At 41.1% G+C, this 19031-nt stretch overlaps 1 protein-coding gene across 1 annotated transcript in view; it reads left to right on the top strand.

The window, feature by feature from the left end:
- Nucleotides 1–18736, top strand: part of MINPP1 (multiple inositol-polyphosphate phosphatase 1) — a 47530-nt gene extending 28794 nt beyond the window's left edge. Inside the window, exon 5 of the mRNA XM_058696315.1 lies at nucleotides 17360–18736. Coding sequence (XP_058552298.1) covers nucleotides 17360–17756 — 397 coding nt within the window. The 3' untranslated portion in view covers nucleotides 17757–18736. The remainder of the gene's footprint in view (nucleotides 1–17359) is intronic.
- Nucleotides 18737–19031: the final 295 nt, after the last annotated feature.

The raw sequence follows: 19031 nt of genomic DNA, 5'->3' as shown, positions 1-19031 counted from the left end.
CTTTCAGTAACCTCAGTGTATCCACCCTTAATACTCGTTTTAATTTCTTTAAAAGGTTTTATTGACCTATCATTGATGTAAAGTTAAGTGGTACATATTTAAAGTGTACAATTTGGTGAGTTTTTACATACGTACACATACATGAAACTGCCAGCGAAAGCAAGATAACGGAATATCCATCCTGTGCAAAGATTTCTTTGTGACTCTTTCCACCTGCCCCCATCCCCAGGCCAGCCGCTGATCTGTTTTCTGTCACTCTGGATTAACCTATTTTTTCTAGATTTTAGATAATGGAACCATCTACTGTATACATTTTTTGATTTGACTTCTTCTAGCATAATGGTTAGGAGATTCAGCCATGTTGTTAGGGGTTGTTAGGCAGTCACTCCCTTTTACAGCTGAATGGTATTCCATCATACGGACACACGCCAGTTCGCTGATCCATTCCCCCTGCGGTAGATGTTAGGTGGTTTCCCGTTCAAGGCTATTCCACGTGAAGCTGCTGTGAACTTCGGTTGTCCTGCTGTGGACCTGTGCCTTCTTTCCTGCCGGGTGACACCTAGTCAGAGAATAGCTGAGTGCCCTGTCGGTGAATGTTTCCCCTTCTTGAGAATCGGCCAAACTCTTCCTGTCCGCGGGTGAGAGCTGACTTACTCTACATTCTGGCTGACGCTTGGTGTGGTAGGTCTTTGTAATTTGAGCAGTTCTGATGGGCACCTAGCGCCTCATTGTAGTGTTTGCATTTCCCTAAAGACTGTTGACGTGCACCGCCCTTCCAGGTGCTCATTTACCACCCTAGTGTAATCTGCCGAAGTGTCTTCCCATCTTTAGCCGTTTTGTAAGCGGGTTGTTTCTCATCTTTTATCGTTGTCAGAGTTCTTTGTACATATTCTGGGTACAGGTCCTTTCTCAGATTTATGCCCTACAGATATATTCTCCTAGTCTGGGGTTTGCCTTTTTGTTTTTGTAAAAATGTCCTTTTTGGGCTGATGGTGCCCCCCTATGGAGGCAGGTGCCCCCGAGCGTGTGTTTGGTCCCTGTACGTTGGGAGGTTTTCCTAGTCTGCATTATGGGAAACAGACTACTCCTGGCCCTGGGTTAGCTTTGGGAATGGTTTCACCTGTTCCTTCCCAGTGTTTTTTCCTGGATTTGGATGGTTTTCTCAAGTGTGTGCGGATCGGTGCCAGCTGCAACCTCGAGGTGTGGGTCCCTGCCGGTCTCTCTTCTCTGGAACTCGGTCCTGTGAATTCCGGCCAGTGTGGCCTCCCTGAGCTCTGGGTCCTGTTTCATCCACACGGGAAGGCGGTCACGCTCTGCCCGGGCTCCCCTTCCCTGTGCTGCCACCTGGAAACCCTGGGCGGTGAGCTGGGGGAGCCACTTAGCTTTTCTCGCTCCTCCTCTGCCTCGTGCTGAGCGCCTCAGAACCACCGCCCCATGTAGGTTTTCAGGCTTCGGGTAAATCTGGTCCCTGTCGCCCTGTCTTGGCTGAAAGCGGGTTATTTCGGTTGTATTTTTGCCTGAGAAAAAACTTTATGCTCAAGCCGTTTTAGTTCTACATTTGTGCTAAGCTCTCAGTCAAACTGATGCTTCCCCAGATGTCTCACGGGGCTGATGTTTCAGTCAGATGTATAAACAGACTTAAAAAATATCTCTTTTCCCTGGTAATTTTCTTCCCAGAGCATCTCCTGTGTCTGGCACTTAACGTTTGTGTCCTTACGTAAGTATGGGAATTGTCTGAGTTGTCTGAAGCTGGGTTTGAATTCCTGGATCGCAATTAAAAATGTACTCTGTGTCATATTGGTTGAGAGTGAAACACGAATTAAGAGTTTAGGAAGATCTGAGCTGAGTACGTGTAGAGGAAAAACCTGCAGTTATCAGTTGTTTTTATGATTGAGCTTCTTTGTGTGACTTTTAAGTACTTTCTTGAGGTGTTTTGCGTACATTGAACATACATAGTCATCAACCCTCGTGTAACAACGTAATTTGAGACTTCAAATTCAATTTTGTTTTTTATTGAAGATTTAGTAAAATCTCCTTACCAACTTGTGTACGTAAAAGGGGGCTGTTAATTTGGAGAACTACATTCTTACGTCGCTAGATAAAGTTAGGTAACCTGCTTGCCTTTTTCTTATTTCTGTGGTTCTCTATATTTGTTAGTACAGAATATTGATTTGTTTCCTTATATTTGTATTAATAGTTTACATTTTCTATGATGTTTTTTCCTTCTTAAAGCTAAAATGTGCCTCTTTTTTAAAAGTGGTTTTGTCACGTTTTGGGAAATGTAACATTCCAAAATCCATTTGATAAAAATGCATTTTTGTCAAAAGAAGAGAACAGAGTTACTGGTATCCTATTTCACGTCTTTGTATTCCTTGTTGTTTGGGAGACCGTTCTAAGAATTCTAAAGGATAGTTGTTACAAGTCAGGGATAGACGTGAACTTGACAAACGTGACCAGTGGATCATAGAACTCTGTGTTGGGGACACCTGGGTGGCTCAGTCAGGCGCCTGACTCTCGATTTCGGCTCAGGTCGTGATCTCAACGTCGTGAGTTCGGTCTCTGCGCAGACAGTGTGGACCCTGCTTGGGATTCTCTGTCGTCCTCTCGCTCTGCCCCTCCCCCAGTTGTGTGCTGTCTTTCACGCAAAATAAGTAAAGGTTAAAAAGAAAAGTCTGTGTTGGTTGATGGATCAGAATACGGAAAATACAGAAAGATTTCATCAGCTCAGACATTTGAAATACAGGCCTCATTAGGGTAAGATTACTAGGCTTCCCCGGAGCCCACGTGGTGCCGGAGGCACAAACAGGTGCGGGCCAGACGTGCCGCGCTGTCCCTCAGGATGTCAGACTGTGACACGCAGCGCGGGGAGTCTCGGCTCCCAAGGCTGTACTCCCGGTTCCGTGGGTTCGTGTGTTTCTCAGGGATGAAGTCCCAGTCCTTGAGTCAGATTCTCAGTGGTCGTGTGTCCCCAGAAGCTTACGGCTTCAGTAGGTATCGAAGCCGTGCCTCAGTACCGAGGACCCGGCAGCTCCTGCTCTAACAACACTGACGTCTTTCCGCCAGAAGACTGCGTTCTTTTGTTACAGATGAGAACTTGGTACCTCCCGTGGGGACACCCTGAACCTCCCAACCTTGTTCCTGGGATGGTCACGACAGAGAAGGCCACACGGAATCAGAGAGAGAGTGAGTGGGATGTAGTGTCTTTGGATTGCCTTCAACAGTCCAATGAAAAAAATTATGTGCCGTGGTCTTAAATTAGGAATCGAATAAACTGAGAAGTGGTGTTTTCCCCCACATTCTTTCCCCTTTTATCCTCCTCACATTACAGTCTCTCATTCCTCGTGTTCTGACCCCCCCACGCCAACACACACGCACACTCCCTTACTTCCTCATTCAGACACACACACGTCCTACCCATTTTCCGTTGCCAATATTTCGGGCTTAATCATAGGCCAGCTTTGCTTTGAGGAAGCTTGGGAATGAAACCCACCAAAGTTCTTACGCCGCCTCAGGACTGTGGTGTATTCAAGGAGAAGCTGGGGATTTGGTTCTTTCAGTAGCAGGCGGGCCTCACTGGATGTAAATCAGTTCCTAGCGGACGGCCCAGAGCATTTCTGAGATTTATTTTCTGTTAGGAGACAGAGCAAAGAGCGGGGTGTTCTTGAAATAGAACCACTTAACTTCAGAGAAATTATTGATTTACTTTACAGAACCTGGTACATATCTTTAACGGCTTCTGATAAAAATAGGGCCATAAATAAATACTCTGAGGTATTTGCTCTGTCATCTTTAGAGCTAGAAAAACAAACAAAAAACCCTTTGTGCGTATGTCCACACAAACTCCACAGCTCTTTAGTCTCCACTAATTGAAGATATCCAAGTCCCTACTTTTAGTGCGTGGATGTAATTTAGGATAGAAATACAATATGTTTCCCATTTAACATTAATGCTGCTTAACTTTGTCAAAGAAAACTGAGATGTGAGTAAGTCTTAAAAGGGGGGCAAACACGTATACGCATGAGCAGCTGTTTAAAGGGGAATTGTATTAACTCTTTGGAGGGAGAATATACTCTTTTTTTGGTCACCCGTATTCTCGTGGTAGTAATTTGTTCCTTTGTTTTTTTAATTAACGAACTTAATTTTTTAGAGCAGTGTTAGGTTCACAGCAAAACCGGGCAGAAAGTACAGAGTTCCCATAAATTCCCTCCCACACCCCAACACACACCACACCACAGCGGGACCTTCGCTACACTTGATTACCCTACACTGACACACCTCATGGTCACCAAAGTCCACGCTTACATTAGCGCTCACTCTTGGCGTTCTACGTTCTCTGGGTTTGGACAGATACACACCAACATCTACCCACCATTGTAATATCCTACACGATAGTTTTTACTGCCTTCAAAACCCTCTGTGCTTTGCCTGTTCATCCCTCCCTTCCCCCAACCGCTGGCCACTACTGATCTTTATACTGTCTTCATAGTTTTGCCTTTTCCAGAATGTCACATATTTGGAATTGTACAATAGCTAGCCTTTTCAGAATAGTTTCTTTTACTTAGTAATACGCATTGAAGTTTCCTCTGTGTCTTTTGATGGCTTGATATTGCATTTCTTCGTAGAACTGAGTAGTATTTCATTATCTGGATGCACCACAGTTTAGTTACCCCTTTACCTACCAACAGGCCTTCTTGGTTGCTTCAAGTTTTGACAATTTGTAAACATCCACGTTCAGGTTTTTGTGTGGACATAACTCTTTAGTTCATTTGCATAAATACCAGGCAGCACAATTGCTGGATTGTATGATGAGAATATGTTTAGTTTTGTGAGAAAACCTCCAAACTGACTTGTACAGTGGCTCTATCCATTTGCTTTCCCACCAGCAATGAATGAGAGTTTCTGTTGTCAGCCTTTGGCATTGTCAGTGTTCTGGACTTCTGCTGATAGTGGAGTGGTGTCTCATTGTTTTAATTTGCAATTCCCCAATGATGTATAATGTTGAGCACCTTTTCATATGCTTAGTTGCCATCCGTTTATCTTCTTTGCTCAGGTTTTCTGTTCAGGCCTTTGGCCCATTTTTAAATTTAGAGGGTTGGTTGTTTTTTTTATTGTTGTGTCTTACGAGTTTTTTGTATATTTTAGATAACTCTTTTATCAGATATGTCTCTTGTAAATATTTTCCCACAGTCCGTGACTTGTGTTTTTATTATCTTGACATTGTCTTTAGTAGAGCAGAAATTCTTACTTTTAATGAAGCCCAGATTATTAATTTTATCTTAAATGGGTCACGCCTTTGGTGTTACATTTAAAAAGTCCTTGCAATACCAAGGTCATCTAGGTTTTTCTCCTACGTTATCTTCCAGGAGTTTTATAGTATTGAGTTTTACATTTAGGTCTGTGATCCTTCTGAGTTAATTTTTGTGAAGGGTACAAGGTCTGTGTCTAGGTGCAATTTTTTTCACGTCTGGTCTTCCAGCACCATTTGTTGAAAAGATTGTCTTTGCTCTATTGTATTACCTTTGCTTTCTGATCTTTACTTTGTCAAAGACCGGTTGACTCTATTAACAGGGGTCTATTTCTGGGCTCTCTGTTCCTTTCTATTGGTCTGTTTGTCTTTCGCCAGGACCACACTATGTTGATCACTGTAAAATTACTGTAAGTCTTGAAATCAAGTAGTGTCAATCCTGCAACTTTCTTTTTCTCCTTCAGTGTTGTTTTGCCTCATCCATATTGTTTTGCTTCTCCGTGTAAACTTTAGAATCAGTTGTTGTTATCTACAAAATCACTTGCTGGGATTTTTACTAGGATTGTATTGAATCCATAGATCAAATTGGGAAGAACTGACATTTTGACGGTATTGAGTCCTCTTTGATTCTTTCTTAAGAGTTTGGTACTTTTTCTTATATAGATCATAGACATATTTTGTTTTATACCTAAGTATTTCATTGTGATGGTACTAATATAACAACAATGTGTTTTTAATTTTAAATTTCCACTTGTTTATTGTTGGCATATAGACAAGCGGTTGGCTTTTATGTATTAACCTTGTAGCCTGCAAACTTGCTATACGTACTTATTAGTTCCAGGAGGTTTTGGTTGATTTTTTGGATTTTCTACATAGACAATCATGTCATCTGCAAACAAAGCCAGTTTTATTTCTTCCTTCCTAATAGGTATACCCTTTTTTCTTGTCTTGGAGTGTTAGCTAAGACTTCCAGTATGATGTTGAAAACTAGTGGTGAGAAGAGACATCTTTGCCTTCCTTGTACCTGATCTTAGCAAGAAAGCTTTGCATTAAGTATGATGTTAAGTGTAGCTTTTTGCATATGTTCTTTATCCAGTGGAGGAAGTTCCTCTGTTCCTAGTTTGCTGAGAATTTTGATCATGACTGAGTGCTAAATTTTGTCACATGGTTTTTCTGAAGCTCTCGATGACATGATTTTTCTTTTTTAGCCTGTTGATGTGATTGTTTGCATGACTTTTGAATATTGAGCCAGCCTTGACACCTGAGATAAATCCTACTTGGTTGGGGTGTATAATTCTTTTTATACATTGTTGGTTGGATTCAATTTGTTAATATTTTGCTTAGGATTTTTGTGTGCTTCTGTCTTCATGTATGTTGATTGGTTGTGTTTTCTAGGGATATCTTTGCCTGACTTTGGTATTAGGGTAATACTGGTCTCAGAATGAGTTAGGAGTTTTCTCTTTGCTTCTGTTTTCTGGAAGTGCTTGTAGAAAATTGGTAGAATTTCTTCCTTGAAGGTTTGGTAGAGTTCACCGGTGAATCCTTCTGGAAGGAATCCTTTTGGGAGGTTATTAATTACTGATTCAATTTTTTAGTAGATATAAGCTTACTTGGATCATCTATTCTTGTGTTTTGGCAGATTGTGTCTCATGGAATTGGTCCATTTTATCTAGGTTATCAGACTTAGCAGGTATGGAGTTCATAATATTCCTTTATTATCTGTTTAATGTTCATGGGATCTTTGGTGATCTCATTTCTTTCTTTTTTGATATTAATAATTTGTGCCTTCTCTTTAGTTAGCCTGGCTAGAGACTTATTGATTTTATTGATCTTTTCAAAGAATTAGCTTTTGATATTGTTCATTTTTTTCTAAAGATTTCTCTTGTTTTAAATTTCACTGATTTTTGCTCGTATTTTTTTTTTTAATTTTTTTTTTCAACGTTTTTTATTTATTTTTGGGACAGAGAGAGACAGAGCATGAACGGGGGAGGGGCAGAGAGAGAGGGAGACACAGAATCGGAAGCAGGCTCCAGGCTCCGAGCCATCAGCCCAGAGCCCGACGCGGGGCTCGAACTCACGGACCGCGAGATCGTGACCTGGCTGAAGTCCGGACGCTTAACCGACTGCGCCACCCAGGCGCCCCTTGCTCGTATTTTTAATTTTATTTTCTTCTGCTTACTTTGGATTTGATTTGCTTTTCTTTTTCTACATCCCTGAAATGGAAGCTTAGATAGTTGATTTTAGATCTTTCTTCTTTTCTAATATAGGCATTAAGTGCTATCAAATTCCCTATAGGTACTGTATTCACTGCATCCCACAAATTTTTGATAAGTTGTGTTTTCATTTTCATTTCATTCAAAATGTTTGCGCATTTCTTTGGAGTTAAATTTCTTTTGAGAGTTCTTCTTTGACCCATGTGTTATTTAGAAGTGTGGTGTATCACCTCCAAGTATTTGGGGGTTTTCCAGTTGTCCTGTCAGTGATTTCTAGTTTCATTACATTGAGCGAATGTCACACAATTGCTGTTCTTTTAAATTTTTTAAGATGTGATTTGTGTCACAAAACGTGGCCTCTTAGTGAATCTTCCATGTGAAGTTGAGGAGAATGTATAATCTGCTATTGTTGGATGAAGTCCTCTACAGATGTCAGTTAAATCCAGGTGATTCACGGTCTTGTTGAGCTTAATTTCTCTTTACTGACTTTTTAGCCTGCTGGATTGGCCCATTTCTGGTAGAGGATTGTTAAAGTCTCCAACTATAAGAGAGAGTTGATCTGTTTATTCTTGTAGTTCTGTCAGTTTTTGCCTCATGCATTTTGTTCTGTTAGGCACATACCTACATACACATTAAGGAATATTCTATCTGCTTGGAGTAGTAACCCCTTCATCAATATGTAATGCCCCGTTTATCCTTAACAACTTTCCTTGCTCTGCAGTTGGCTCTGTCTGAATTTATATAGCTACTCCTGCTTTCTTTCGATCAGTGTTCATTAGCGTGCTATATCTGTCTCCGTTAGTTTACGTTTAATCTGCATTGAAAGTGGGTTTCGTGTAGGTAACATGTAGTTGGGTTTTGTGCTTGGTCCACTCTGACAATCTCTGTCTTTTAGTTGGTATATTTTGTCCGTTGACTTTTTCAGTGATTATTAATACAGTTGGATTAATACCTACCATATTTGTTACAATTAGCTGTTTCTTGCCCTTGTTCTTTGTTCCGATTTTATCTTCCACACTTTTTCTAACTTCTGTGGTTTCAGTTGAGGATTTTGTATCGTTCCATTTCCTCTTCTTTCATAGCGTATCGGCTGTATTTCTTTTCTTGGTGGTTGCCCTAGAATTTGCCATATGCCTGCACAACTAACCTAAGTCTGCTTTCAGATAACACTGTTAGCGCTTCAGGGGTAGTGCACGCACCTTATAACAAACTGTTCCCAGTCTTCTTTCCTGTCCCTTGCGTCATTGCTGCCATTCATTTTACTTGCACATAAACATACGTGTGTGTGTGTGTGTGTGTGTGTGCGCGCACGCATGAACACACATATATAATCAAGTGCGTTATTGCTATTATTATTTTGAGCAAATTATTATCTTTAGGTCAGTTAAGAATAAAAAAATACAGTAGCTCAGTGGGTTAAGTGTCCGACTTCAGCTTAGGTCATGATCTGTCGGTTCGTGAGTTCCAGCCCCACGTCGGGGTCTGTGCTGACACCTCGGAGCCCCGAGCCTGCTTTGGAATCTGTGTCTCCCCTCTTTCTCTGCCTCTCCCTCTCTCACACTCTGTCTCTCAAAAAATAAAGAAGTGTTAAAAAAATTTAAAAAAAAGATATCATAAACATTTTTATTTTACCTTCACTTATTCGTCTTCTCTGTTTTTCTTTATGTAGATCTGAGTTTCTGACCTACAACTATTTCCCTCTCTCTGAAGAACTTCTTTTAACATGCCTCGTGAGACGTGTCCACTGGCAACAAATTTCCTCAATTTTTGTCTGAGAGAGCCGTTATTTCTCTGTCACTTTGGAAGGATGATTTTGCATGATACAAAATTCTATGTCGGTGGGCTTTTTCTCTCAATACAGAAATACTTCACTGTCTTGCTTGCATGACTTCTTTCAAGATTTTTTTCTTTATCTTTGATATTATGAAGTTTGAATATGGTATGCCCAGGTACAGTGGGTGGTTTTTTTATGGTTTTTTGATTTTATTTGCTTGGCGTTTGAGCTTCCTGGATCTGTGGTTTGGGGAAATTCTCAGTCAGTATTGCTTTAAATATTGCATCGTTTTCTGTCTTTCTCATCTCCTTCTGGTATTCCCATTACACATGTTCATTAAACCTTTTGTGATGGCCCCGCAGTTCTTGCATATTCTGTTCTGCTTTTCCCAGTGTTTATTCTCTGTACTGTTCAGTTTGGGAAGTTTCTGTTGTTATGCCCCAACTTGGAGATTCTGTCTGTGTCCAGGTTACAGACACATTCCTCACTTCTGTGCCATGTTTTTAATGTCTAGTACTTTTTTGATTCTTTCTTAGAATTTCCATCTCCCTACTTACATTATCCATCCATTTTTGCATGTTAATATTTGTTGTTTTTCTTTTTTATCATGGGAGTTTTTTATCGCAAGCTGGGGAGAGGGGCAGAAGGAGAGAGAGAGAGAGAGAGAGAGAGAGAGAGAGAGAGAATATCTTAGGCCCCATGCTCATGTGACATGGTACTCAATCCCATGAACCATGAGATCATGACCTGAGCTGAAATCAAGAGTCAGATGCTCAACCAACTGAGCCACCCAGGCACCTGTGAAGCCCTTACATATTAATCATAGTTAAAAATTCCTGGTAATTCCACCCTTATCTGCCATACCTGATTCTGGCTCTGATGTTTTTTCAGTCTCCTTAAACTATGTTTCTGCCTTTTAGTATACCTTGTAATTTTTTTGTTTAAAGTGGGCATGACGTGCTGGATACAAAGACCTGTGGTAGATAAGCCCTTAGTAATGTGGTGGTGAGGTGTATACTCCTGTAGACCTGGGATGAGGTCTCAGCCTTTTGATGAGTCTGTGGCTCAGGCTGTGAACGGCACCAGTGCTTCTCACTTCCCCATCCTTAGGTGGCACAGGACGGGTGGAGGTGGCTAGAACTGGGTATTTCCCTGCCCCTAGGTAAGTTAGACTCTGGTAGAACAGTTTCTCCTGAGGGTAGGCCTTGTTAAGAGGAATAGAAAGCTCCGTGTCTTTCAGAATGGTTCCTTTCCCCTCCCCCTGCCAGCAACAAGAAGGGATTCACTGTGAGGACCTGGCCGGGTTCCTGGAGGTAACACTCACTAAGTGTGGGTGTTCCCCAGGGTCCCTCGATGTTTTTAACTCTGACTTGTCCACAGGCTGGGTTCCTGGAGGTAACACTCACTAAGTGTGGGTGCTCCCCAGGTCCCTCGATGTTTTTAACTCTGACTCGCCCATATTGAGCCCCTAGCCATTCGTCACTAACAGTTGAGGTTTTCCCACCATGCCCCGATGCCCGCCGTCTGTGTCTCCGATTTGGGGGGTATCACTTTGCCTTGTGAACTTTGGCTCAGGTCATGATCTCACGGTTCGTGGGTTCAAGCCCTGCATCGGGCTCTGTCGCGCTCTCTCTCTCTCAAAATAATATATAAACATTAAAAAAATGTATACCTAGAGTTTGATATTTTGGCAGTTGAGTTTCAAACAATAAAGTAAAAATCAATTTATGTGTTGCTTAATCATTGTAAGAAAAGACAAAAAGCATTCTGACGTTCTTAACTATAAGGAGATCCCTGATTTGTAGTAGAGAGTATAAAATGGCTGAATAATTATTGGCTTTATTCTTTGGAATTTTATACCTCGTAATTATAAGTTAGATGTTTTACTTCTACTTTCTTGGGGAGTCTTGAAGAAGATTACATTATTACATTTAGTTTTAACACTGGAACCATTAAGGATTACTAAGATGAATTTGGCTAGGAAAACATAAAATAGTGAAGAAAAACAATTATGTTGGAAACTGAAGTGATTTATATTGTGAGCTATAATTTAATGGAACTACTTTTGAGTTAGTACAAAAAATACTTAACATTCTTTTAGATTTCTTACCTTATTTAAGAGTGTGTTAAATTCTTTCTGCCTTAACCCAACCTAGACATTTAGTGAGCTCTGAATTCTTTTCTTTTTTTTTTTTAATGTTTATTTATTTTTGAGTGAGAGAGAGAACACAAGTCAGGAAGGGGTCAGAGAGAAGGAGACACGGAATCTGAAGAAGTCTCCAGGCTCTGAGTTGTTGACCCAGAGCCCGACATGGGATTTGGACTCACAACCTGCAACGTCATGACCTGAGCCGAAGTTGGCCACTTAACCGACTGAGCCACGCTGGTGCCCCTGAAATTTTTTAATGCCAAAATCAAGAAAGAGATTTTTTAAAATTGTGTAAAACTTGAAAGTGCTTAAAGAATTTTTAGGCCACTTCAGGGTTTCAATTTTATGTTCATGTTGATAATATATTTTATAAAATATCCTAAGGCATTCTTTTCTATTTAATAAGCTTTTTCTCTATGGGATAAAATTTCTCTAAGCCAGATTTTTGATAGTCTGCTTTCTTGACATTTTTGAAAAGCCATAAACCAAACCAATTAAGTGTCTTGTATGCTCAATAAAGATTTGTGCACACACATTTATGACTGATTTACATACAGCCCATGAAATGATCCTTCTTTTCAGGTATGGATGAAACAAATTGATGAATGAAACAAATTAATAGCTAGTGTTTTTCTAGTGAGTTAAGAGATCACTTAGATAAGTCAGTTAACCCCAGTTTTTTCGTCTGTTAACGGGTGATGATAATATCCACGTCGTAGGGTAAAACAGCCGTGACCCTTTACTGAGCCACAGTGGGCAGCATTTCTGTTGTAAGACTTACTAGGAATGTATCTGTGACCCTGCTGAGACACCGTCTCCTCTAAGTTCACCCAGCTCTTCCCCAGCCAGGAGGGTTTGCTTCCCTTTGTTCAGTTCCCTTAACACACGAGTGCTAATCTGCAAGAGCCAGGAACATGTTTTATTCGGATTTTTTGTTCTTTCATCTTTATAACCTTTCTTATTTTTTCCTCCCCTTCTAAAAACAGATAAGCACAAACAGCAAAAAACACCTAGCATGGTACCAGGCACTTGGCAGGGAATGATCGGACCTGTCACCCCTATAAGCTTAAAATATTTTTATCTGGTTATTGTAGAAAATACAACCTGCAAATAATTGTAAGTTCCGTATTTCCTACGTACACATTTGGATTTCTAAGCAAATTAGTGTTTTCCGTGTTTAAGACTGTTTTGGGGAAGGCTATGTTAGTTTTCGCCCCATAATCAGTAGTTATCCTTGTCTCAAGTTATTATTATTGGTGAATTTAACTATTGGTGAATTAACTATTTGCCTGGAATACTTTTTTATTGAAGTATGATTAATATACCATGTTATATTCGTTCCAGGTGTACAATGTAATAATTCAACAGTTCTGTATCTTATTCAGTGGTCACCATAAGTATAGCCACCATCTGTCACCCGACAGCGTTACCTTACTGATTATGTTCTCTATGCTGTACTTTTCATCTCTGTGACCTATTTATTTTGTAACTGGAAGTTTGTACCTCTTAATCTACTTTATCTATCACACGCATACCTCCCCCCTGGCAACCACCAGTCTGTTGTCTGTATTCAAGAGTCTGGGGTTTTTTGTCTCTTTTATTTCCCGTTTGTTCATTTGTTTCTTAAATTTCATTTAACATAATACCCTCTAGGTCCATCCACATTGTTGCAAATGGGTCCTTTTTATGGCTGAGTAATATTCCATTGTGTGTATATACCACATGTATAGTACACCTCTTTATCCAGTCATCTGTGAATGGACGCTTGGGCTGCTTCCTTATCTTGGCCGCTATAAATAATGCTGCGATAAATGTAAAACATTTTTTTTTTTAATTTAGATGTATCAAATGGCAGAAGACATTTATTTTTGTTAACAGAGCTCCCTGTGTAAATCTAATATATAAACTAACTTGATTTCCCATAAAATTCCTGAGTATTTTCAAAGCATAGTTTTCCTCAACTTTCTTCTAAAAAATAGCTGATTTTAACATATAACTGACAATAAAGCAAGTCAAAACAGAAAACGAAGTTTGATTGCTCTTTCTACATAAAGAGCCTTCAGGTTTAAAACTTCCATGTGGGTCCCAACCTAAATTTAATTTTTTCTGTAGCTTGGATGCCATTACTGCGACTTTGGACTCATGATTTGTACATAGCCGTGTTGGTTTCTTCCCTTTCCCTAGCACGCATTTTTTTTATACATGTGCTTGTTATTTGTCTCATAACTTTCTTTCCATTTTCTCTTTATCTGATTGACTTTTGAGTCCAAGTATATAGGGCTGTCGTCACCACTGTCTGTCATATACTCCTATGTGGGTATGCTGTATACAGTTCTACGCAGTAGTCACGAGCCACACGTGCTCATTCATTCGGCACTTGAAAATGGGGCTGGTCTGTATGGAGATGTGCTGTGAGCGTGAAGCACACACTGCATTTCGAAGACTTGATAGAGAAAAAGAGTGTAAAATAGTTCATTGATAATATTGGTGTAATTGGTTGAAACTAGAAAATTTTGTATCGTATATTGTCTTACATTTGTTGGAGTTCCTCAGTGGGGAAGAGAGGAGGGTTGCTGACTGGTCTTTCTGCAGGACTCTGGAGGTATTGCTGCGATCCTTCCTGACCTCTTCCCATCCTGATGGATCCTGTAGATAACGGTAATGGAGCATCAGGATGAGAGCCTGTCCTGGCTTTGCAGTTGCTTCCTTGTACTAGATGACTTAAAACGTAAACCAGAGCAGGTGACCCTCAAACAACAACAGATTTAAACTGGGTGGGTTCACTTACATGGGCGTTGTTTTTTGTTTGTTTGTTTGTTTGTTTTTCAATAAATGCAGTGTAGTACTGTGAATGTAATTTCTCTTTCTTAGGACTTTCTTAACATTTTCTTTTCTCTACTGTGAGAATACAGCGTGTAATGCATATAACATACAAAATATGTAATATATTGCATTATGTATGTATACACTGTAACATGCAAAATGTGTTATGTGTTATATACAGTCAATAGCATATTATAAAAAACAGCAATCAACTGTTTATGTTATCAGAAAAGCTTCCAGTCAGTGTATTATATACAGTCAATCAGTAGTCTATGATAAACAGTTAACTGTTTATCATCAAAAAGGCTTCCAATCAACAGGAAGCTAGTAGATAAATTTTTGGAAGTCAAAAAGTGGTACACAGATTTTTAAAAATTTTTTTTAATACATTTATTTATTTTTGATAGAGACAGAGCACAAGTGGGGGAGGGGCAGAGAGAGAAGGCGACACATAATCCAAAGCAGGCTGCAGGCTCTGAGCTGTCAGCACAGAGCCTGACGCGGGGCTCGAACTCACAAACCGCGAGATCATGACCTGAGCGGAAGTCGGATGCTTAACCGACTGAGCCACCCAGGTGCTCCGGTACACAGATTTTCGACAGCACAGAGGTTTGGTGCCCCTAACTCCTGCATTGTTCAAGGGTCAACTATATTTTTACATAACTTACTTATTATGTATTACTGTTAAGTTCCATTATATTTACATTATGACAGTGGTATTAGCTTTGGCTTGCATTTATTCAAATGTATAAAGGCACCAGGTAAGTAATGAATGAATCCATCTTGGTTAGACAGTGTGCAGTGATAGATGTCCTGGGCTGTGGGTATATATGTCCTCTCCGGAGTAACCCTTATTCCTGTTCAGCTAATTTTTTGCCTTATGGGAGCATATGTTGTCAGGTCTTTTAGGTTTTCAAGAGGAGCCAAAAATCTGTGGATTTTTCAGAATCTGAGATCCACCCAATCTTTAAAGACTGACAAATAATGCAGAATTCAAAACTAGTTATGCAGATGAAACCAAATATAACTGTGGTCTAAATGATAGTGCTTTGTAACTTTGGGCCTAAGGGGATGCTTCTTGGAAATAAATACAGATTTTAAATACTTTAGATGACTGAATTAAAAAATACACCAATTAAGAAGAGGGAGTAACCCCCCCCCCAACTCCCTCTTCTTAAAGTGCTTATTCCCTTTTAGAGACTATTAATCTCAGAGTAGTGGATAATTGAGAAATAGTATGTTACAGTTTCTATGTATTTTTTGAGTATTTCTAGTACTGTATACTTTTATTTTTTGTAGGGATGTTTTTCTGCTCCTTATTCTTCTATTTACTTTTCTATCCCTCATTTTAATGTGCATTTAGTTTCTCTGAATATTTAGAAGGCGGCTCACGTCAGGTTGCTTCTTTAACCCTGGGGCTCCCTTCTTTGGTACTGTATGTGTGTGCTGTTCAGAAAATGGCAGGTTGCTTTCTGAGATCTCCTGGTTCTGGTTTGCTGCCCTGACCTTGATCCGACTGGCGCTTTTTTTGGCCTTTGCTGTCCCTGTCCGACTCAGTCTTGACTCCCTCCCACAGCTTCTAGTGTGTGCAGCCTCTGGGCTAGAATGGGGCCTTGGAGTGGCTGTTTTGAGAGTTCCCGGTGGCTAGATTTCTCCAGCCCTGGGAGAGGTCTGACGTGGTCCTTTCTGCACCCGCCAAGTGTGAGCTCTCTCAGTACCTACCAGCTGTGAGCTCTCTCAGTACCCACCAGGTGTGAGTTCTTTCTGCACCCTCCAGGTGTGAGTTCTTTCTGCACCCTCCAGGAGTGAGCTCTCTCTGCACCCACCAGATGTGAGCTCTCTCTGCACCCTGTAGGTGTGAGCTCTCTCTGCACCCTGTAGGTGTGAGCTCTCTCAGTACCCACCAGGTGTGAGCTCTCTCTGCACCCTGTAGGTGTGAGCTCTCAGTACCCACCAGGTGTGAGTTCTTTCTGCACCCTCCAGGAGTGCACTCTCTCTGCACCCACCAGGAGTGAGCTCTCTCTGCACCCTGCAGGTGTGAGTTCTCTTAGCACCCACGACCAGGTGTGAGCTCTTTCAACACGCTTTTCCACACGGACACTGATCATGTTCAGGTCTGAGGCTGTTGGTGATTCACTGAGAAAACCTTTCCCTACTGTTATTTGTAAATGTTTTCTTTGGGTTTGGGATCTGCTCTCTAGTTCTGTCTGAATTTGTGGGGAATCATGAAGGTCCAAACCTGCTCAAATGCTGCTGTCCACTGGGAAACCCAGGTGCCCCAAGTGTGTAATCTGGTGTGAGGCTGGCAGGCTAATCGATTAGACGGCTCAGTGTGTTTGAGTAGATTTACAGATTTTGTTTAAGAGCAAAGTTATATTCTTTCTATTAAAGTTGGGGGAAAACTAAGTCATTTGCTGCTGTATATATATTTAAAAAAAAAAAAAAAAAAGCCTTTACCAAGAAAAGGCATAGAAGGCATAGAAAACTTGCAGTAAAAAAAGGTGACCTAGCTCATGGTGTGGAAAGCTGTTGTATTGCTGGCCCCGTGCAGACTCCACTCCAGCCACAAACACAGCCGGGCGGCTGGAACAGGTTGTCTCTCTGCCCTTTGTGGTTCTCTTCCCAATGTAGTGCCCAAGGCAGGTCTTATAAAACATTGAAGGAGTACATGAGTTACCATTCACTGTTCAGACAGGTTTTAGCCAAGACCTTGACTGAGTATTGCTTGTCCCCATTTCCCAGATACAGATACGGTAGCGCCTGAGGTTCGTTCAGAAGCCCTCCGTGGAGTAATCAGTGTTTACTAAGGGCCAGTGTGCTCAGTTTCCTTCACGGAAGGGCCATACACTTTTGAAATCCACATCTGCTTAGAGGTCGTTAATCTCCTAGCAAAGACTCTCTTCTCTCTATATAAAGAATAGCGTGTGTGCAGTGTTTTAGATGGATTTGCAATACCACAGCGATCCTGAACTGGGAACTTAACCCTGAGTGTAAAACATTCAGTTCTCAGCCACACAGAACCTTAGCCGTATTGTTGGCGTCTGTACATAAAGATTTGAAAAGGTGAGAACGTTGTGTGCTCCTTCTCACTACTGTAGATATTACCTCCACGACATGAATACATACACATATTTTTTCTCCATTTGTCTTTCAAGGTCTCAGCCAGTTTCCTCTCCAGTCGTCCTGCAGTTTGGTCACGCGGAGACCCTTCTTCCACTGCTCTCTCTCATGGGCTACTTCAAAGACAAGGAGCCCCTGACGGCTTACAATTACAAGGAACAGATGCATCGGAAGTTCCGAAGTGGCCACATTGTGCCCTATGCCTCGAACCTCATGTTTGTGCTTTACCATTGTAAGAATGCGAAGACTCCCAAAGAAGAGTTCCGGGTGCAGATGCTATTGAATGAAAAGGTGTTGCCATTGGCTCACTCCCAGGAAACTGCTTCCCTATATGAGGATCTCAAGGAGCACTACAGGGACCTCCTCCAGAGCTGTCGCGCCAGTGACGAGTGTGAATTACCAAAGGTGAACAACACATCTGATGAGCTATGAGTCACCGGACAGGATCTTCCGTCCGTCAGGGAGTGACCCCGCGCTTGGAGTGGCTGGGCAAGCCGCGGTTGCAGGAAGCTTTCCCAGTACTTGTGTATTGCTGTCTTTTCACAGAAAGACGTTGAGTTTCTTTTTGAATCTGGACAGGGGTGTGTAAGCAGCGGTTCTCCTGGGGCAGCTGTCTTACGGGGGAAAAGTCTGTTGGGAAAAATAGCCGGCACTGCACGTGTTGACAGAAATTAGATTCTTCCTACTTGTAGAAGAACTCTCACACTGACACAATATGATTTCACAGTGATCCTTGAGGGTGCTGGAGTCACAGCGTCTGCCCCAGGGATGATCGTAACTTCACGGTTGTGCTGCCCTTCGCTTTCCCGCAGGTGGCACGGCTCTGCTGTCATCCGTCTGCCGCGGAAAACAGGCGGAGCCCCGGGAGCGTCACTCTGGAAGAAGCTAGCCTCTCTAGTGAAGGATTTGAAACGATATTAAGAAATAGAGTGTGATTTTCAAAGGACACCTTCACCGAAGGAAGACAGAGTATAATAAAATAGATATTTTATAAAGTATCTGAACACTTTTTCAGTAATTCCTTTTGACCTCCTGGTGAGTCTTGCGAGGCCATTCCTTAATTACTACCTTAGCTGCTCTGCATTTGTAACGGTAGAGGGACAAAGGGGACCATTAGCAGCAAGTAAGATGGAAAGAATCAAAGTTTCTTAGTCCGTTGCTTCGCAGTTTTCTTTGTTTGTTTTTTCATTCTATCACTTTGCCTCTTTTTATATTTTGCCTCTATGTGAAATGTATCTTTTGGTTATTTATTGCTTTTCCATTCTCCCCCTTCCCCTACCCACCCCCCATAAAGATTTCATCCTGGCTGGCTTAGTTTCATAGATCTGAACCCATTTTTCAGATACTTCTGAGTTTTGTCAGATGCTGTGAAAGTGTTTGCTATAATAATAAACAAAATTCTTGTGACTTTATTATCAGGTCTTTTCTGCTGTGTTGATACAGGCAATAAATGATGGTAAAAAGTTGGAGTTTCAAGCAGCTTTGACTAAATCAGGCAATATAAGGCAGTTTTATTCTGATAGAAATTTCCTCAAGTAAATTTCCACTTCTTTAAGAGAAATGGAAATGCATTTTCTTAAAAATCTAGATAAGCATCACAACTATATACTGAAATTATAAAAGAAGTTGCATAGACCATCTGTTGATGATTGATCCTCAAATGAATAACGTTCATAAAATAGATGATTAGCTGGTAAATACTGCTGG

Source organism: Neofelis nebulosa, chromosome 13, assembly GCF_028018385.1.
Source record: "Neofelis nebulosa isolate mNeoNeb1 chromosome 13, mNeoNeb1.pri, whole genome shotgun sequence".
NCBI lineage: Eukaryota > Metazoa > Chordata > Mammalia > Carnivora > Felidae > Neofelis > Neofelis nebulosa.
This window is presented reverse-complemented; position numbering and strand designations above follow the sequence as displayed.